The 14018-nt window shown below is 36.7% G+C and overlaps 1 protein-coding gene across 1 annotated transcript in view; it reads left to right on the top strand.

The window, feature by feature from the left end:
* The window catches only part of GREM2 (gremlin 2, DAN family BMP antagonist), a 133741-nt gene extending 123505 nt beyond the window's left edge, over positions 1-10236 (top strand). The window contains exon 2 of the mRNA XM_074262501.1: positions 8674-10236. Within this exon, the coding sequence (XP_074118602.1) occupies positions 8675-9181 (507 nt within the window). The 5' untranslated portion in view covers position 8674 and the 3' untranslated portion in view covers positions 9182-10236. The remainder of the gene's footprint in view (positions 1-8673) is intronic.
* Positions 10237-14018: the final 3782 nt, after the last annotated feature.

The following is a 14018-nucleotide window of genomic DNA, read 5'->3' as shown; positions in this document are numbered from 1 at the left end:
ATTAGCCTAAGCCTTAGTTTACACTGAAATGAGTACACAAACTCAATCGAATAGGATCAAGACTTGAATTTTCATTTTTGTCCCTGGATTCTTTTTGATGTCAAAGCCTTGCCTGTGTTTCTGGAGACCAAAACATGAAAACTGGATCTCTTTTCAAAATAAGTGTAAGGTTATGGGCATGCAAATTGTTTTTAAGAAGAATAATGGGTGCAACATACACATAAGGTCTTAGATACTGAAAATTGGGACTCTGAGACAATTAAATCTGAGGAACAAGTATCTGGGTTACATAATTTCAATTTGTCTTTTCCAAACTGATGGATAGTAATAATTTGAAAAACCATTTTACATAGTGTTTTAAAACACACGTACATATTATTTCACTTGATTTTCAAGATGTGCCTGAGAACTAAGGTCAGATATGACCCTTTCTATTTTATCAATGTGTTAAATAGGCTTAGCATAAGTTAGACATCTATTCAGTGACTATGTCTTTTATAGAGGATTTCTGGATTTCTTTTCTCATTTCTTTTCTTCATTCTCATCTAGAATGAAACTAGATGATCTTTAAAAGCCATAAATTAAATTCATGGAAGGTAGTGAAGTAAGTGTATGTAGCAGACTGGAAAAGGGCACTGAATTTAATATCAGAGGACAGGGCTTCCACTATTTTCTCCTTCACACACCAATTATATGTAACTTTCATTAAGTCCCTTCTATCACAGGCTTGGTGCCCTTATCTGTGAAATTGAAATAATAAAACCCGCATAATCTAACTCAAAGAAAGAGTTTGAGGAAAGTGCTATAGAAAAATGGGTTAAAAGCATTATTATTTCCCTAAATGACTTGGCAACATTCATGTAGTCTATAAGAACTGAGATTTGAACATAGTTCTGTCTCACCCCTGCCAGCGCTCTTTCAGTGACATCACGGATGTTTCCTTTGACATACCATTGCCTATCAGAAAGGTTCCTAGCTATTGGGCAGTGATTAGAGATCAATAGATTTTTTTTTTCTCCTTGTAAGCTGTTTTGAAGGACTTAAAGGTCAATTTCACTGGGGTGTGCTGAACCAGGAAAAAGAGGAAAAGGAAAGAATTCTTCATGTGTACTAGAGAAAGTACAAAGGGGAAATGGGTCTGCCACTCCTTGGTTTATCACCATCTCCACGAATGGTCACACTATATACAAAGCAAATGCAGCGTGAAGCAATGAGCAACATACCGGGTGGGTCAAACGGGGTGCATGGGTAGGATGTTTTTGATTTTTGTGGAAAGCATTTTAAACAGGCCTCTTTAATTTTTACATATACAAATGCAGAAAACTCTGCTCTGGGCCAAGTGGAAATGGTTGTTCAAAAACTTCAACACATAAGACTAATGCTGGGGAAAAGGGAGTACATTGGTGGAGGATAACTGACTTTTTTTTCCTCCTCTTATTTCAGCAGCATTTATTCTCTAAGGCATGATCTTTAAAAGAAAACAAACAAACAAAAAAAACCTCTTTATTGGAAAAAATTAGACAACATAACAGCTCTGCAGAACAATGTTCCTGAATTAAAAAAAACAAAACAAAAAAACTTAGAAAATTTATCACCATTGTGATCCTTGCTTCAATAAAAGTAATGACACCCCCCCCCACCTCCACCCCTAGAGAGTTCTTAGATTACACCAGGATTCAACACCACATTCCTCATAACATCTCGATGGATCAGGGTGATGGCAAGTACCATTAACACTGTTTTACAGAAGAGAAAACCAAGAAACAGAAAAGTGATTCATAGTTTGGGCAGATGGAAAGACAGAAATCTTTCTCCTAACTCCTATTTCTTTTGTATTTCCCCAGATCCTGCTGAACTTCCTTAGAAGCCCGTTTCCCACTTCCTACCACTTATTTTGATTTTTTTTTTCTGAATTAGATTCCCAAACTCCTAACAAAAAAAAAAAAAAAAAAAAAAAAACCAGGTGAGAGATGCCAGTGTCAGGCTCACCTGATATTCAAAAACAACAACAACACAAACCAAAACAAAAAGAAAACAAAAGGAAATTGAATCGATTTGATTCTTTTATGGTTGGAAACTTCTTTAGGGAACATAATCTCATTTTTCCAAGAAGGAATCAAACCTCTCCTGGAGAGAAGTGGCACTCCTCATTCCACTTGGGTAGTCTTACATGAAAAAGTAGATGAAGAAATTTGTACTTTTTTTCTCTTGAATCATGCAGGGTACTCTGGTCATTTTACTATGACTTGCTTATCATTATTAACTTTCAGTCTTTTTTTATTCCAGCATACAAATTTACACTCAATACTTCTTATTTTGCATTTCTTTCCACAGGAATAGATTATATTCAGCTATTCCTCTTCATATAGCTATAGCACCATCAGACTCAGGTGTTAAATTCTATATCCTTTTTCTATCTTATCCTTCAAATAGAGGTTTTGCAGAGCAAGTAACTCTTCTCTCATTGCCAAAGTGACTCCCAAAATAAGAATAATGAACTTTACTATGCACAAGTAGACTCAGTCAATTGTCTGAGAAAGATTGAAACAGAGTAGAAATTAAGTTAGTCAAAGTGGACAACTTCCTTGGGAACAACACAAAATGGATTATAATGTGGTATATTCTTCTATATAAATCAGAAAGATTTGAGTTCAAATCCTGCCCTCAGATACTTGTTAACTATACTAATCTGGTCAAGTCACTTTATGTCTATCTCAATTTTCTTATTTGTAAAATGAAACAGTAATGGACCAACCTCTAAAGTTATTTTCAGGACAATATATAATTGTGTATTTTGAGTTCTTTGCAAAACTTAAAGACTTATATAAATAGGATTAAGAAGAAAACTCAGATAATTCAGGTTTAGAGAATTGAGGACTTCAGAGAGAAAAGGAATAAGTGTTACTAAGAAGCAATATGATATGGCACACAAACTTAATGCAGGGAATTAGAAGAAAGTCCCCATCTCTTATGTTCGTGTAAATCAGGTGGCATTATGACATGATTCAACCATGGTTCTTTTCAACAATCAGATGATTCAAACCAGTTCCAATTGTTCAGTGATGAAGAGAGCCAACTACACCCAAAGAGAGGACCAGGGCAACTGAGTGTAGCCCACAAGATAGCATTTCCACTCTTTTGTTGTTGTTTGCCCGCATTTTATTTTGATTCACTTTTTCTCTTGCATGGTATGATAATTGTATAAATATGTATGCATATATGGGATTTAACATATATTTCTATCGTGTTTAACATATAGTGGACTACTTGCCAATAAGTGAGGGCATGCAGGAAGAGGGAGAAATTGGAACACAGGGATTTGCAAGGGCTAATGTTGAAGAATTGTCCACGTATATGGGTTTTGAAAAGTTAAAAGCTTTAATAAAAAAATAAAAATAAAGTGAAATGATTCAACATCAGAAACTGATTAAATGTTGAAGTGATATTAAAAAGAGACAGGCATTAATATCTGCTTTGCTACTACTTATGGACCAAAGAACCTTTCTTATTTGCAGCTGAACTCTTCTATATAGGTTGTATTTCCTTTTAGAAGGTGAGCTGCTTGAAAACAGAGACAAATCTTGTGATTTGAACCTAATACATACTTCATTCATTTATTCAGTGGCAGAGAAGCCACAGACACCCATCCTCCTACCTATTAGCCAAAGAATTTAACTCATATATGTAGCACTATTTTCCAGAGAGGCAGAGATCCCTAGATATCCACACCTGTCAAAGCAATGATGATGACTCAGCGCTCTTGTTTCCTTTCCTTGAAGTCACAATCAGAATTGCCTCTCAGTCCCCTGGCACCAGGGGACCTTTTGCCTTGCGCTATGAGACTTCCTGATAGAAAATAATTTTAAATGACTACAATTAGAAAGATTTGAAAGGTGCTTCCTTTACTGGGCAGTCTGATTTCTTAGACTTTGGTACTATCCAACCCTCTCTTAGTAATTAAATAGCTTGCATCAAAAGCAACCCTTTAGGATGAAAGGATCCCATGGCCTTTCTATTTGCACAAGCGTCTTTGTCCAGCCTAGTCTGCTTAGGCCATCTGCATTTATAGTCCTGGTTTCCCTGTGGATTGACATTGTCAGACCAGCAGGAGAGTTAATAAAACTAACACGATTTATTTATGAGTTTCTCCAGATAACAGCTGAATACAAGATGTGAGGGCAGAATAAAGTATCCTCAGTGTTATAGATGGTAGCTATTTCAAACATTCCTGAGAGGCCAGTCATTTGTCTATCATCTCCTACTACGACCACCATCATCACCAAGTGTGATGCGTTGCTAAATCCTGTTGATTCCACCTTGAGGAAACCTGTAACACCTGCCCCCTTTTCTCATCTTGCAAACACCAGCGTGTTCCAGTTCCTCATGGCTTCTTGCCTGGACTACTTTAACAGCTTACTGTCTACTCTGCCTTCACCCTCCCTGTCTCCTTTGCCAACCTGTCAATGCCTACCTGTTCACTTCAATAACTTCATCATTCTTTTATCCCATCACATGGGTAGCCCTTCTCATAATACAGATAATCTATCTGTGCATTTTCATCTTTTATGATCCTTTCTCCATGTCCTTTTATATATCTTCCATTATGGGTGGAGCACACAATGTGCCTTTCTATAAGTCTTGTAATACTACTTTAAATGCTCCTATGTAGATACCAGTGCAATATGCAAGCTATCCTGATCATTGGCTTTTTGGCCCTTGCTTTCATTATGTGATTAGCCCATCTCCATGTTTATTCATGTAACAATATATGATTATCTTTTTATACTGGTTCTTAAGCTCAATTCAAGTGCTAAGCAAGCTATCCACATAGCTGTCAAGCTAAATTTCCTAAGCAAAGATTTCATCACTCTCATGCCCCCAAACATCCAGCAGTTTTCTGTTGTTGCTAGAGCAAAATATAAATTTCCTAACTTGTCCGACATGACTGCCTAGAATTATCAGTCTAGACTAGGAAGGAGCATCAGAGGCCATCTCCAGTAGTCCAACCCTTAATTATTATTATTATTATTATTTTTGTGGATGAGATTATTAAGCTCTAGGAAGGAAAACACCTGTTCATGCTCACCCATGGAGTAAGCATCAGAGGAGGAATTGAAATCTAGGTGTAATCAGCCCCAGTGCTGATTCCATTTTGCCAATTTATACTGTTCCAAACTCTTCCACTATACACTGAAGAACTGTTAATTAATAATCAATGTTGCATCTAAATTAGAATATAAAGTACTTGCCTAACTTGATAAAACTAGTGGCAGAATACAGCACATATTGGCCTAGGAGTAGGGACTATCTCAGTGCAAATTCTTCCTGAGGCATTTGCTAGCTATATTATTGTGAACAAATCACTCAGTTTTACTCAGCATCTGTAAAATGAGCAGGTTGGGTATAGTGGGCTCAAAGGTGTTAGGATAGCTAGGTGGTATAGTAGAGTGCTAGGCACTTGCTGACCCAGATATGTATTAGCTATGACATGATGGGCTATATTTGTCTATATTCACTTAGGCACTTATACCCACCATGGACCTCTCCTTCATGTGGCCTTTTCAGATTCCTTTTCTTTCTGCAAGGCTCTGATAAAAGGCCACTTTTCAAATGAACTATTTATTCTGTGATATTCATCAAACCAGTGTTTCTCAAAAATTTTTAGAGCATTCTATCCAGTACCTCCTTTACCCTGTCCCGTACTGTGTTCTGCTTACCTGTAATATTGGCCACTGCCCTATTATTACTTAAGCTTCTTTAGAGAAAGACTGTGCATTCATCCTTACATTTCCAGCACCTACCAGGATGCTTTGCACATTAATAGGTTTTAGTTAATGTCTATTTATTGAGTCAAAATCCAAGAGAAATCGACTAGGGAATTTGGACTACTAAATGAAATTCTTCCTTCTCTCCAGGAAATGAGGGTGATTATAGAATTAGACTACTGAAAAGTATGCTCTCTTCCATTTCAATTCTGAACACATACTTTAAAAAGGCCATTGGGAGCAGCTGTCTCATGCTATCCCTTAAGGTCTTTGCATGAACAATTAAGGAAAAACTGTAAAAGCAGAAAAGTTTTTAGTACACCTTCCTTCATTATCAATTTTTTTTTCCTTTTTGGTAATGGGTAAAAATACTATTTGAAAGAAAGAGAAAGAGACTGGAAAGGAGAAGCTGAATTTTTTTTCACACAGTTTAGACTGACCTTATATTTTCTTATTATCAACATCATTTTCTTTTTCTGAGAAATTCAGCAGCTTCTTTTCTTCTTGAGCTCTTATAAGAAATAATTTCTAAGGAGGATCATCAATCTTTTACAAATGTGAAAAAAAATGATGATGATGTGCCCAAGAAAAGCAGACCTATTAACCACCAAATCAGCATTATGGCTTCCAAAAAGACTTATCCCAACTGGCTGAATATATTTCAATGCAATTCTCAAAGACAATAATTAGGATATTCTGAGGGAAACATAGATTTTTGTTCTATCTATGATACATGTTTGTTTTGGGCTCTGGGATAGATGGAAGAGGGCTTGATTTTGTCAATGTTTCCTGGCTTCAGCTTATCAAGTTTGGGTCATATTTACTTGGGATGCCAATAATTTTGGAAATTATAAAACAAAGAATGCTTTCCTTTTTAAGAAACTAATGAAAAATCAAATCACTCTACAAATATGAGATAATTGAACTTCATGGGTTATATATTTCATGAACATTTAAGAGGTGTGACTGCTTTTATATGGCTCTTTTTTTGCACAGAAATAATGAGATATAGAAAATAAAAAGCCTTTTAAAAATTTGGCTAAAACTTACAAAAATATTATTTGCTAGAACTTTTTAAAAATTGTCCTATTCCTCATCTTTGATTCTTCACTTTTCCTTGTCTTTTTTCTTCAACTCTCTTATCCCCAGTGAAAGTCATCATAATTATGTTCTCTGAATTTCCTACTGGATAGAAAAGATAATGACAGAAAGATATAACAAGAAAATTTATCAAACTTTTCTATGAATACTTGCCTATTATGCAAGAATAAATATTTCTTGAATTTGTTTAGTTAATGTAATGCTGTACAGAATCTCTGAGGTGGAAGAGATCAGTCCAGCTGAACTACGTAATTATTTTGTATTCTAGGGAGGCAGAATGATAAGAGGGTTGAGCTAGATGGGCTTTGGAGTGCCTTTTACATTTCAGTATATGATCCTCACTTTTTGTTCTTCATTCTAAATATATCTATCCTTCCTCCACCAATTTCTTCTTTTTTGTATATCTATTTCTACATATTTATGTGGGTATCTTCATTAAATATCTCTAAAAAGCAAGATCATCATTTATCTCATATAGTATCCAGAATAATAGAGTATATATAATAATACTCAATAAAAACTTTAGAAGATTATAATAATGCTTTCATTTGTGGAAGGAAAAAAAAGTAATTTATGAGGTGAGGTAACAATAATTAATAGTTTATATTTAAGTAATGCTTTATGGTAATTCCTAAATGTATTATGATTCCACTTTACACATGAGAAAAAAATTTTTACCTCTCTCGGCTATCCATCAGCTTGGCTTGTCTTGGCTATCCCAGGCGAGGGAGCCAGATTAAAGAGCGCCAGGTTCACACATCCAGCCAACCTGCAAGAGAGCCGTCACCCATTACGAAGCTATCTCAATATGGCCAGGATCTCACCCACAGGGCAGTCCTATATCCACAGAGATTACTGGCCACTCAAATCTCCTGTTGTGCTGTGGCGCCACCCATTTAAAGGACCCTTATAATACTCTTGTTTTGAGGGAACCACATCCTTATAGGAGATGACTATGAACCACTACATAGAATTCCCAGTCCCTCTATTTTTGTCCACCTGCATTTTGGATTTCCTTCACAGGCTAATTGTACACTATTTCAAAGTCTGATTCTTTTTGTACAGTATCAGATTCTTTTTGTATTTTTTTTTGTATTAAAAGGTCAACTTGTGTATGTTCATACCTTCAATCCCAAGAGAAGTTAGGTACTTTAATTTTTTTTTTTCACTTCATTGGTCCATTTTGATTTTTCCTTACATAGTAAATAATATCTAGGACACTGCAATTTTTAATTGTTCAGCAGGTAGTCAATAGTTACGTTTATTTGTTCTCTGACCTCTTTTACAGCTAATTAAATGAACTTTTCTTAGGTACAGCTGGCATTTTTCCTTCCCTGGAATTCTCTTCCTCCTAACTTTTACATCCTATCTTCCTTCCAATCTTATTTAAAATCTCAGTTTCAGGAAGTTTTTCTCACTCCTCTTTAACACTGGTACCTTCCCTCTGAATTTACTTCGCATTTGCCTTGTATAAATTTTGTACAATCGTAATTATTTGCATGTTGTCTCTTCCATCAGTCTGTGCACTTACTGAGAACAGGAACCTTTTCCATGGCCTTGAATCCCCAGTGCCTTCGCATAGTAAGTACTTAACAAACGCTAGTTTCTGGCTGACTGAGAACTCGACGTCATAGAGTCAATTTTAGCTCAGGCCTACAAACCTATTCTTTTATCTCTGGAACTATGACTCTTACAGGGTCTTGATGCTTTTCATTGAAGTCTACAAAAGGTTATGTTGGAAATAAGTACCATTTTTTCCCTATCCTTCCTAATCAATGTTTATATTTTTCCTCTTTTCCCATTGCAGAATGGTTTGGAAACTTTCTTTCTCTTTGTTCCTGATGGCTATGCTGATTAAGGTGGCGGAAACTCGGAAAAACCGGCCCCCGGGAGCCATCCCTTCCCCATACAAGGACAGCAGCAGCAACAACTCCGAGAGGTGGCAACATCAGATGAAGGAAGTGCTGGCTTCTAGCCAGGAGGCCTTAGTAGTCACCGAGCGGAAGTATCTGAAGAGTGACTGGTGTAAGACCCAGCCCCTGAGGCAGACGGTCAGTGAAGAAGGCTGTCGGAGCCGCACCATCCTCAACCGCTTCTGTTATGGCCAGTGCAACTCCTTTTACATCCCTCGCCACGTGAAGAAGGAGGAAGAGTCCTTCCAGTCTTGTGCTTTTTGTAAGCCCCAGCGGGTCACTTCTGTACTGGTAGAACTAGAGTGCCCGGGGCAGGACCCCCCCTACCGACACAAAAAGATTCAGAAGGTAAAGCAGTGCCGGTGCATGTCTGTGAACCTCAGTGACTCAGACAAACAGTGAATGGCCTCAGTGGCAGGATGCTGCTCAGCATTTGGGGGGACCCCTCACCCCACCTCCTGTCAGATTTGCTGCTGCCTCTATCCCTTTCCTCTGAGCAGATTCACGCACTGGCTGGACCCTTCCCTTTCAGCAGGCAGTTCTCTCGGGGATGCAGGTTTCCGAGTCACCTTGACCGGAAATAGAAGCTTGGCTTATGTGTTCCCAGGTGCCCCTTGGCAAGATTCCTGCATCTAAGATCAGCCTGTGAAGCAAGCCCTAAGAAAGAAGATGGAAAACAGTTACCAACCAAAAAGAAAGCAATTGGAAGGATATTTTAGGTGATGCACTGTTAAATCCAGCATTAATGTTTCCACTGTGTGGGAAAAGAAAAGAAATATATCTCCTCAACCCTACACTCCAACCATATCCAAGTGAAGTGAAAGATGTCTCTGCTTCACTGTCACTGGATTTCCCAACTGGGAACTTTTCACTTTGTGGATTTCATGCCACCACTGCTGCCTGAGGCTGTGATGTAGTCAAGCACATGGTTTAAATAAAAACAAAATGAAATTATGGGGAGACTCTTGACAAGCTTGATTGCAAGAAGAAGCTGGAAGCCCTTTGAACCAAGGATTTGGCTTCCCTAGGGGACCTTGCTCAAGTCACAGGATTGTAGGTTCATAGTTCTAGAGCTGGAAGGGACCTTTCAGGTCATCTAGTCCTGTCCTCTTATTTGACAAATGAGGAAACTGAGACTGGGAGAGGCAAAGTGATTAGGCTGAGGTCACCCACGTCAGTATTAGAGGGAGGGTTTGAACATGGTTCTCTGACTCCAGATTTGCTGTACCACACTGCCTTCTTCCTCCCATCCTAAAATATGGGTCGATGTAAACTTCCTCACCTTTTTTGTTGTTGCTTCCCTTCCTCCCAATTCATGGACTTGAGACAGATTTTGGTTATGCATGCTTTGTTGCTGCAGTTAAAATACTATTACACACAAAGGTCTCTACATTAACGCTGGTTTTTATAATCAACCTGTAGTAAAGAGCTGTTAAAAGTATATTCATCCTATTCAAGTATTGTTTCACGTGTCAATTTTGACTCTGGCATTGGATAACCCTTCTGAGTAAACACCAAGTAGCGGGGTTGGAATCTTCCTCCACATAGACCAGTTTCAAGGTAGCTAGAGATGCAGAAGCTTGCCACTCAGAAATATTTCCCAATCAGCTATTCATTGCTAAATAAATATCTATGCTTGGGGATGGGCAGGGTGGGGAAAACACTAATTTCACTTAAGGTACTAGAGCATCTTGACATAGGGTGGGGGGGCAAGGGGGAGGATTTGGGTGAAAATGAATGGGATTAATTGTTAAATTGAATAACAAAAGCCCCCTTAACTTTTAAAGTATTTAGATTAGACAAAGAACACTATTTTCACAGCCACGACACTAAGCATAGACCTTTCCTGCAAAAACAAAAAAGAAAGGGGAATTTAAGAGACAAAGGATTTGGGACATTTTTCTATGCAGAGATAAATGAACAATGAAATACATTCAATTAAAGCTAAGTTAAGCCATTAAATCAGGGATTTTAACCCCTCCCTTTTTTTTTACATGTCACGACCCTTTTTGGCAATCTAATAAAGTCTATGAATTCTTCTCATAATAAATAGTTTTAAAATCATAATGAAAGGAAATGCTAAATTTCAGTTAGAAATTAATAGAAAAAATAATTTTAACTTAAAACTTTATTCATTCATCTTCTAGACTATCCTGAAATTACCCACAGACCTTTTGAGAGTCCAAGGATTTGGGGTTAGGAACTTGTATATTAAAGAATAGAATATAAAGAATAGCATGGGAGTTACAGGGACAAAATTTTTACTTTTTCAAATAGACTCTCATTTTCATAGTGACATATAAAATTTCTGCATTAGATATTTTGGCTTATAAAAATTTAGGTAACTGAAATGATTATTTAAATTTATCAAATATTTATTTTAAGTTCCTTTTACTTATACAAATTACCGCAGTAGACAGTGGATTAAAGAGACTTATTTTTTCTTCCAAAAATATTTTCAAAATATGAGAGTCTCAAGGAGCTGTCATCCTTTTTAGGTTCTTTTTTAGGTTGCAACAATACCCTATTTCTGTTTGTGAGAAAGAGGATTTATAAAATATTACAGATAGGAAAGAATTGCACCTTTATTGGACTTAGCATCTTCTGAAACAATTTTGAGTCATCTCTCAAGAAGTGATCCTCTTATTTCTCAGTTTAAATTGTTAAGACATTCCTGCTAAGGAAGTTCAGTGACTTAGTTCCCTGTTCTATGAGAGAAATACTGTCTAAAACTGTGAGGATAATTTTTCTGGAATTCATCTGTTGAATTTAAAAGGATCTTTACAGGATTTCAGGGGGAGGCATAGGGATCTAGAAGTCATGCTGCTTCTTTTCCCAGCCTCACTGTTTTAATTTGTATCAATGACTTGTATTTATGAGGATGGGGACTGTGGTACTGAAAAGATAGTTGGCTTCCACACCAGCCTTTGACCAGCTTCTTACTTAAATATGTAGTGGCCCCAAAAGGAGAAACACTAATTTACAACCTTGGTGAAGATAGCTGGGGAGTAGGAGTAAACATAGGCAGGTGAGAGCAGCAGAGGGAGGAGCATGGACAAATTCTACCTAACTTCAGAACCAACATTCTTATACCTAGTGTTGTATTAAAAATAAAATTCTGAGATTATGAAGGTCAGCAGAAAAGTTATGTAAGGAAGTAGTTCTGAAATGCTTATATGGGCATCTTTTTGAGACTCTCTTATAAAGCCGATCCCTGTGACCAAGTTAGCAGAAGATCATGCAGATTAAGCTATACATAAACACAACACAAACGTGCACACTCTCCAGGGGTATCAAAAAAAGCAATATGGTATGCTGCAGTGTGAAGCCCTTTCTGGAGATTATTGTATGTAAAAACTAAGTTTACCTTATAATGGTTCAAACGTATTTAATTGTTTGTGTTTTTTGTTTTACAAATGAAGAAAAAAGCTATAAGTATAATGTAATTATTTTATAGGTGTACTATTAAATTATAGAACAAATAAAGATACTCTAGGATTATATGTAATCAAAGTCTCTTTGTCCTATAGAAGGTTAATTGGGAAGTTGTTCCTGGTGGTGTACTCGAGACCCAAACCTGTTTTGGACACAAAAGTTGATCAAAGGTTGGGAATCTAGGATGATGATAGCTGTGGGCAAAATGACAGAGCAGGGCAGTTATTGATGACCTGGGATGATTTTCTAGGGGGAGAAATGGGTGATTTTAAAGTGAGACTCTAAAGTGAGAGTCTAGATTCAAATCCTAATTGACATGAAAAACTGAGTAACTATGGGAAAGTTAGTTAAATATGCATGAAGAGATCATTATAAATATTGTTTAAAAAAAAAATATGGTCCCTACTTTCAAGAAGCTCATTTTCTTATGAAAAGAAAATGGGAATTGTTGTGTACATTTAAGATGTGTAAATACAAGAGGGAAGAGGGTGGAAGGATCAGGATGTCTTGCAGAAGGTGCCCAGGAAGCTCAGAAATAGAAGTGAGGAGAAAGAATTTTCCAGGCATAGGATATAGCCAGGCAAAAAGTCATACTGTAGAGAGAGAATGTCATATTTGAGTAATATTTAGAAGACTGCATTACAAAATTTATCCAAGTGAGTTAAGTGTGAAAAGACTGTAAAGATAATAAGAGGACAGGTTGCAAAGAGATTTAATTCCAAATAGAGAAGTTTACATTTGATACCAGAGGTAATAAATAACTATTGTAATTTACTAGAGAGGGGAAGGGAATGACATGATCAAATCTATGTTTTAGGAAAACGACTTTGACAGCTGATTGGAGAATGTATTCAAGCATGGAATGATTTGAGGCAGGAAAAAAACAAAGTAGAGGGATATTGTAATATTTCAGGTATGAAATAATGAGAACCTGTGCAGAGTAGTAGCCACATGAGTGGAAAGAAGAGAACATAGACAAGAGTAGAAATGACACAATTAACAACAGTTTGGATACAAAGATTTAAAGATGACAGTGACCTTGAGAGCCTGGGTGAATAGGAAAATGGTATTCTTAAAGTATCAGGAAATTGGGAAAAGGGGCAAGGTTTGACACAATAAAATCCAATTCTATTTCGCTTATCTCTTGTTTGAGTTGCCTAAGGCAATTTGAGATGTCTAAAAAAGATTTAGTGATATAAATTCTCTAGGTTGAGTTTCTTCACCTGCAAAATGAAGAAGTTTGCATTAAGTGTTATTTATTTAAATTCTGTTTATATAACTGGAAACTGAGGCCCAGAAAGTTTAAGTGACTTGTTCAAGATCACAAAGGTAGTAAGTGGCAAAACAGGGATTTTGAGGGCAGGTTCTTTGCTATTATAAACAGGACTCTTTCCACATCACAAACCTCTTTCCACCTATGTCTCCTTAAAAAGTACTAGTTTCTGCTTTCTTCTGCAAAACATCTAGCCCAGTCTCTCTTGTACTTATATATCTTAAATATACACAACAGTTTCCATCTTGTCTTCATAAGAGTAAGTTGTGGAAAGAGGTCATATCTTCTCTACTTTTGTCTTTAGAGCCTCTATACCTCATATTTGCCTTTGATGTACTTTCATTTCCCAAACAATAAATAGCCAACTTATCCTAATTTGTCTTCAAATTATACTTTTGTATAGTTTGAGCACTTCCAGATTTCCTTTCACATAATATTCCTATCTTTTTTAGTGGATGACTCAGGGATGATTCGAGGAATTAGAATTTCCATTCAGGAAAAATAAAACACTTAAAAAACTGAAGGTTATTT

This window comes from Sminthopsis crassicaudata, chromosome 4, assembly GCF_048593235.1.
Source record: "Sminthopsis crassicaudata isolate SCR6 chromosome 4, ASM4859323v1, whole genome shotgun sequence".
NCBI lineage: Eukaryota > Metazoa > Chordata > Mammalia > Dasyuromorphia > Dasyuridae > Sminthopsis > Sminthopsis crassicaudata.
This window is presented reverse-complemented; position numbering and strand designations above follow the sequence as displayed.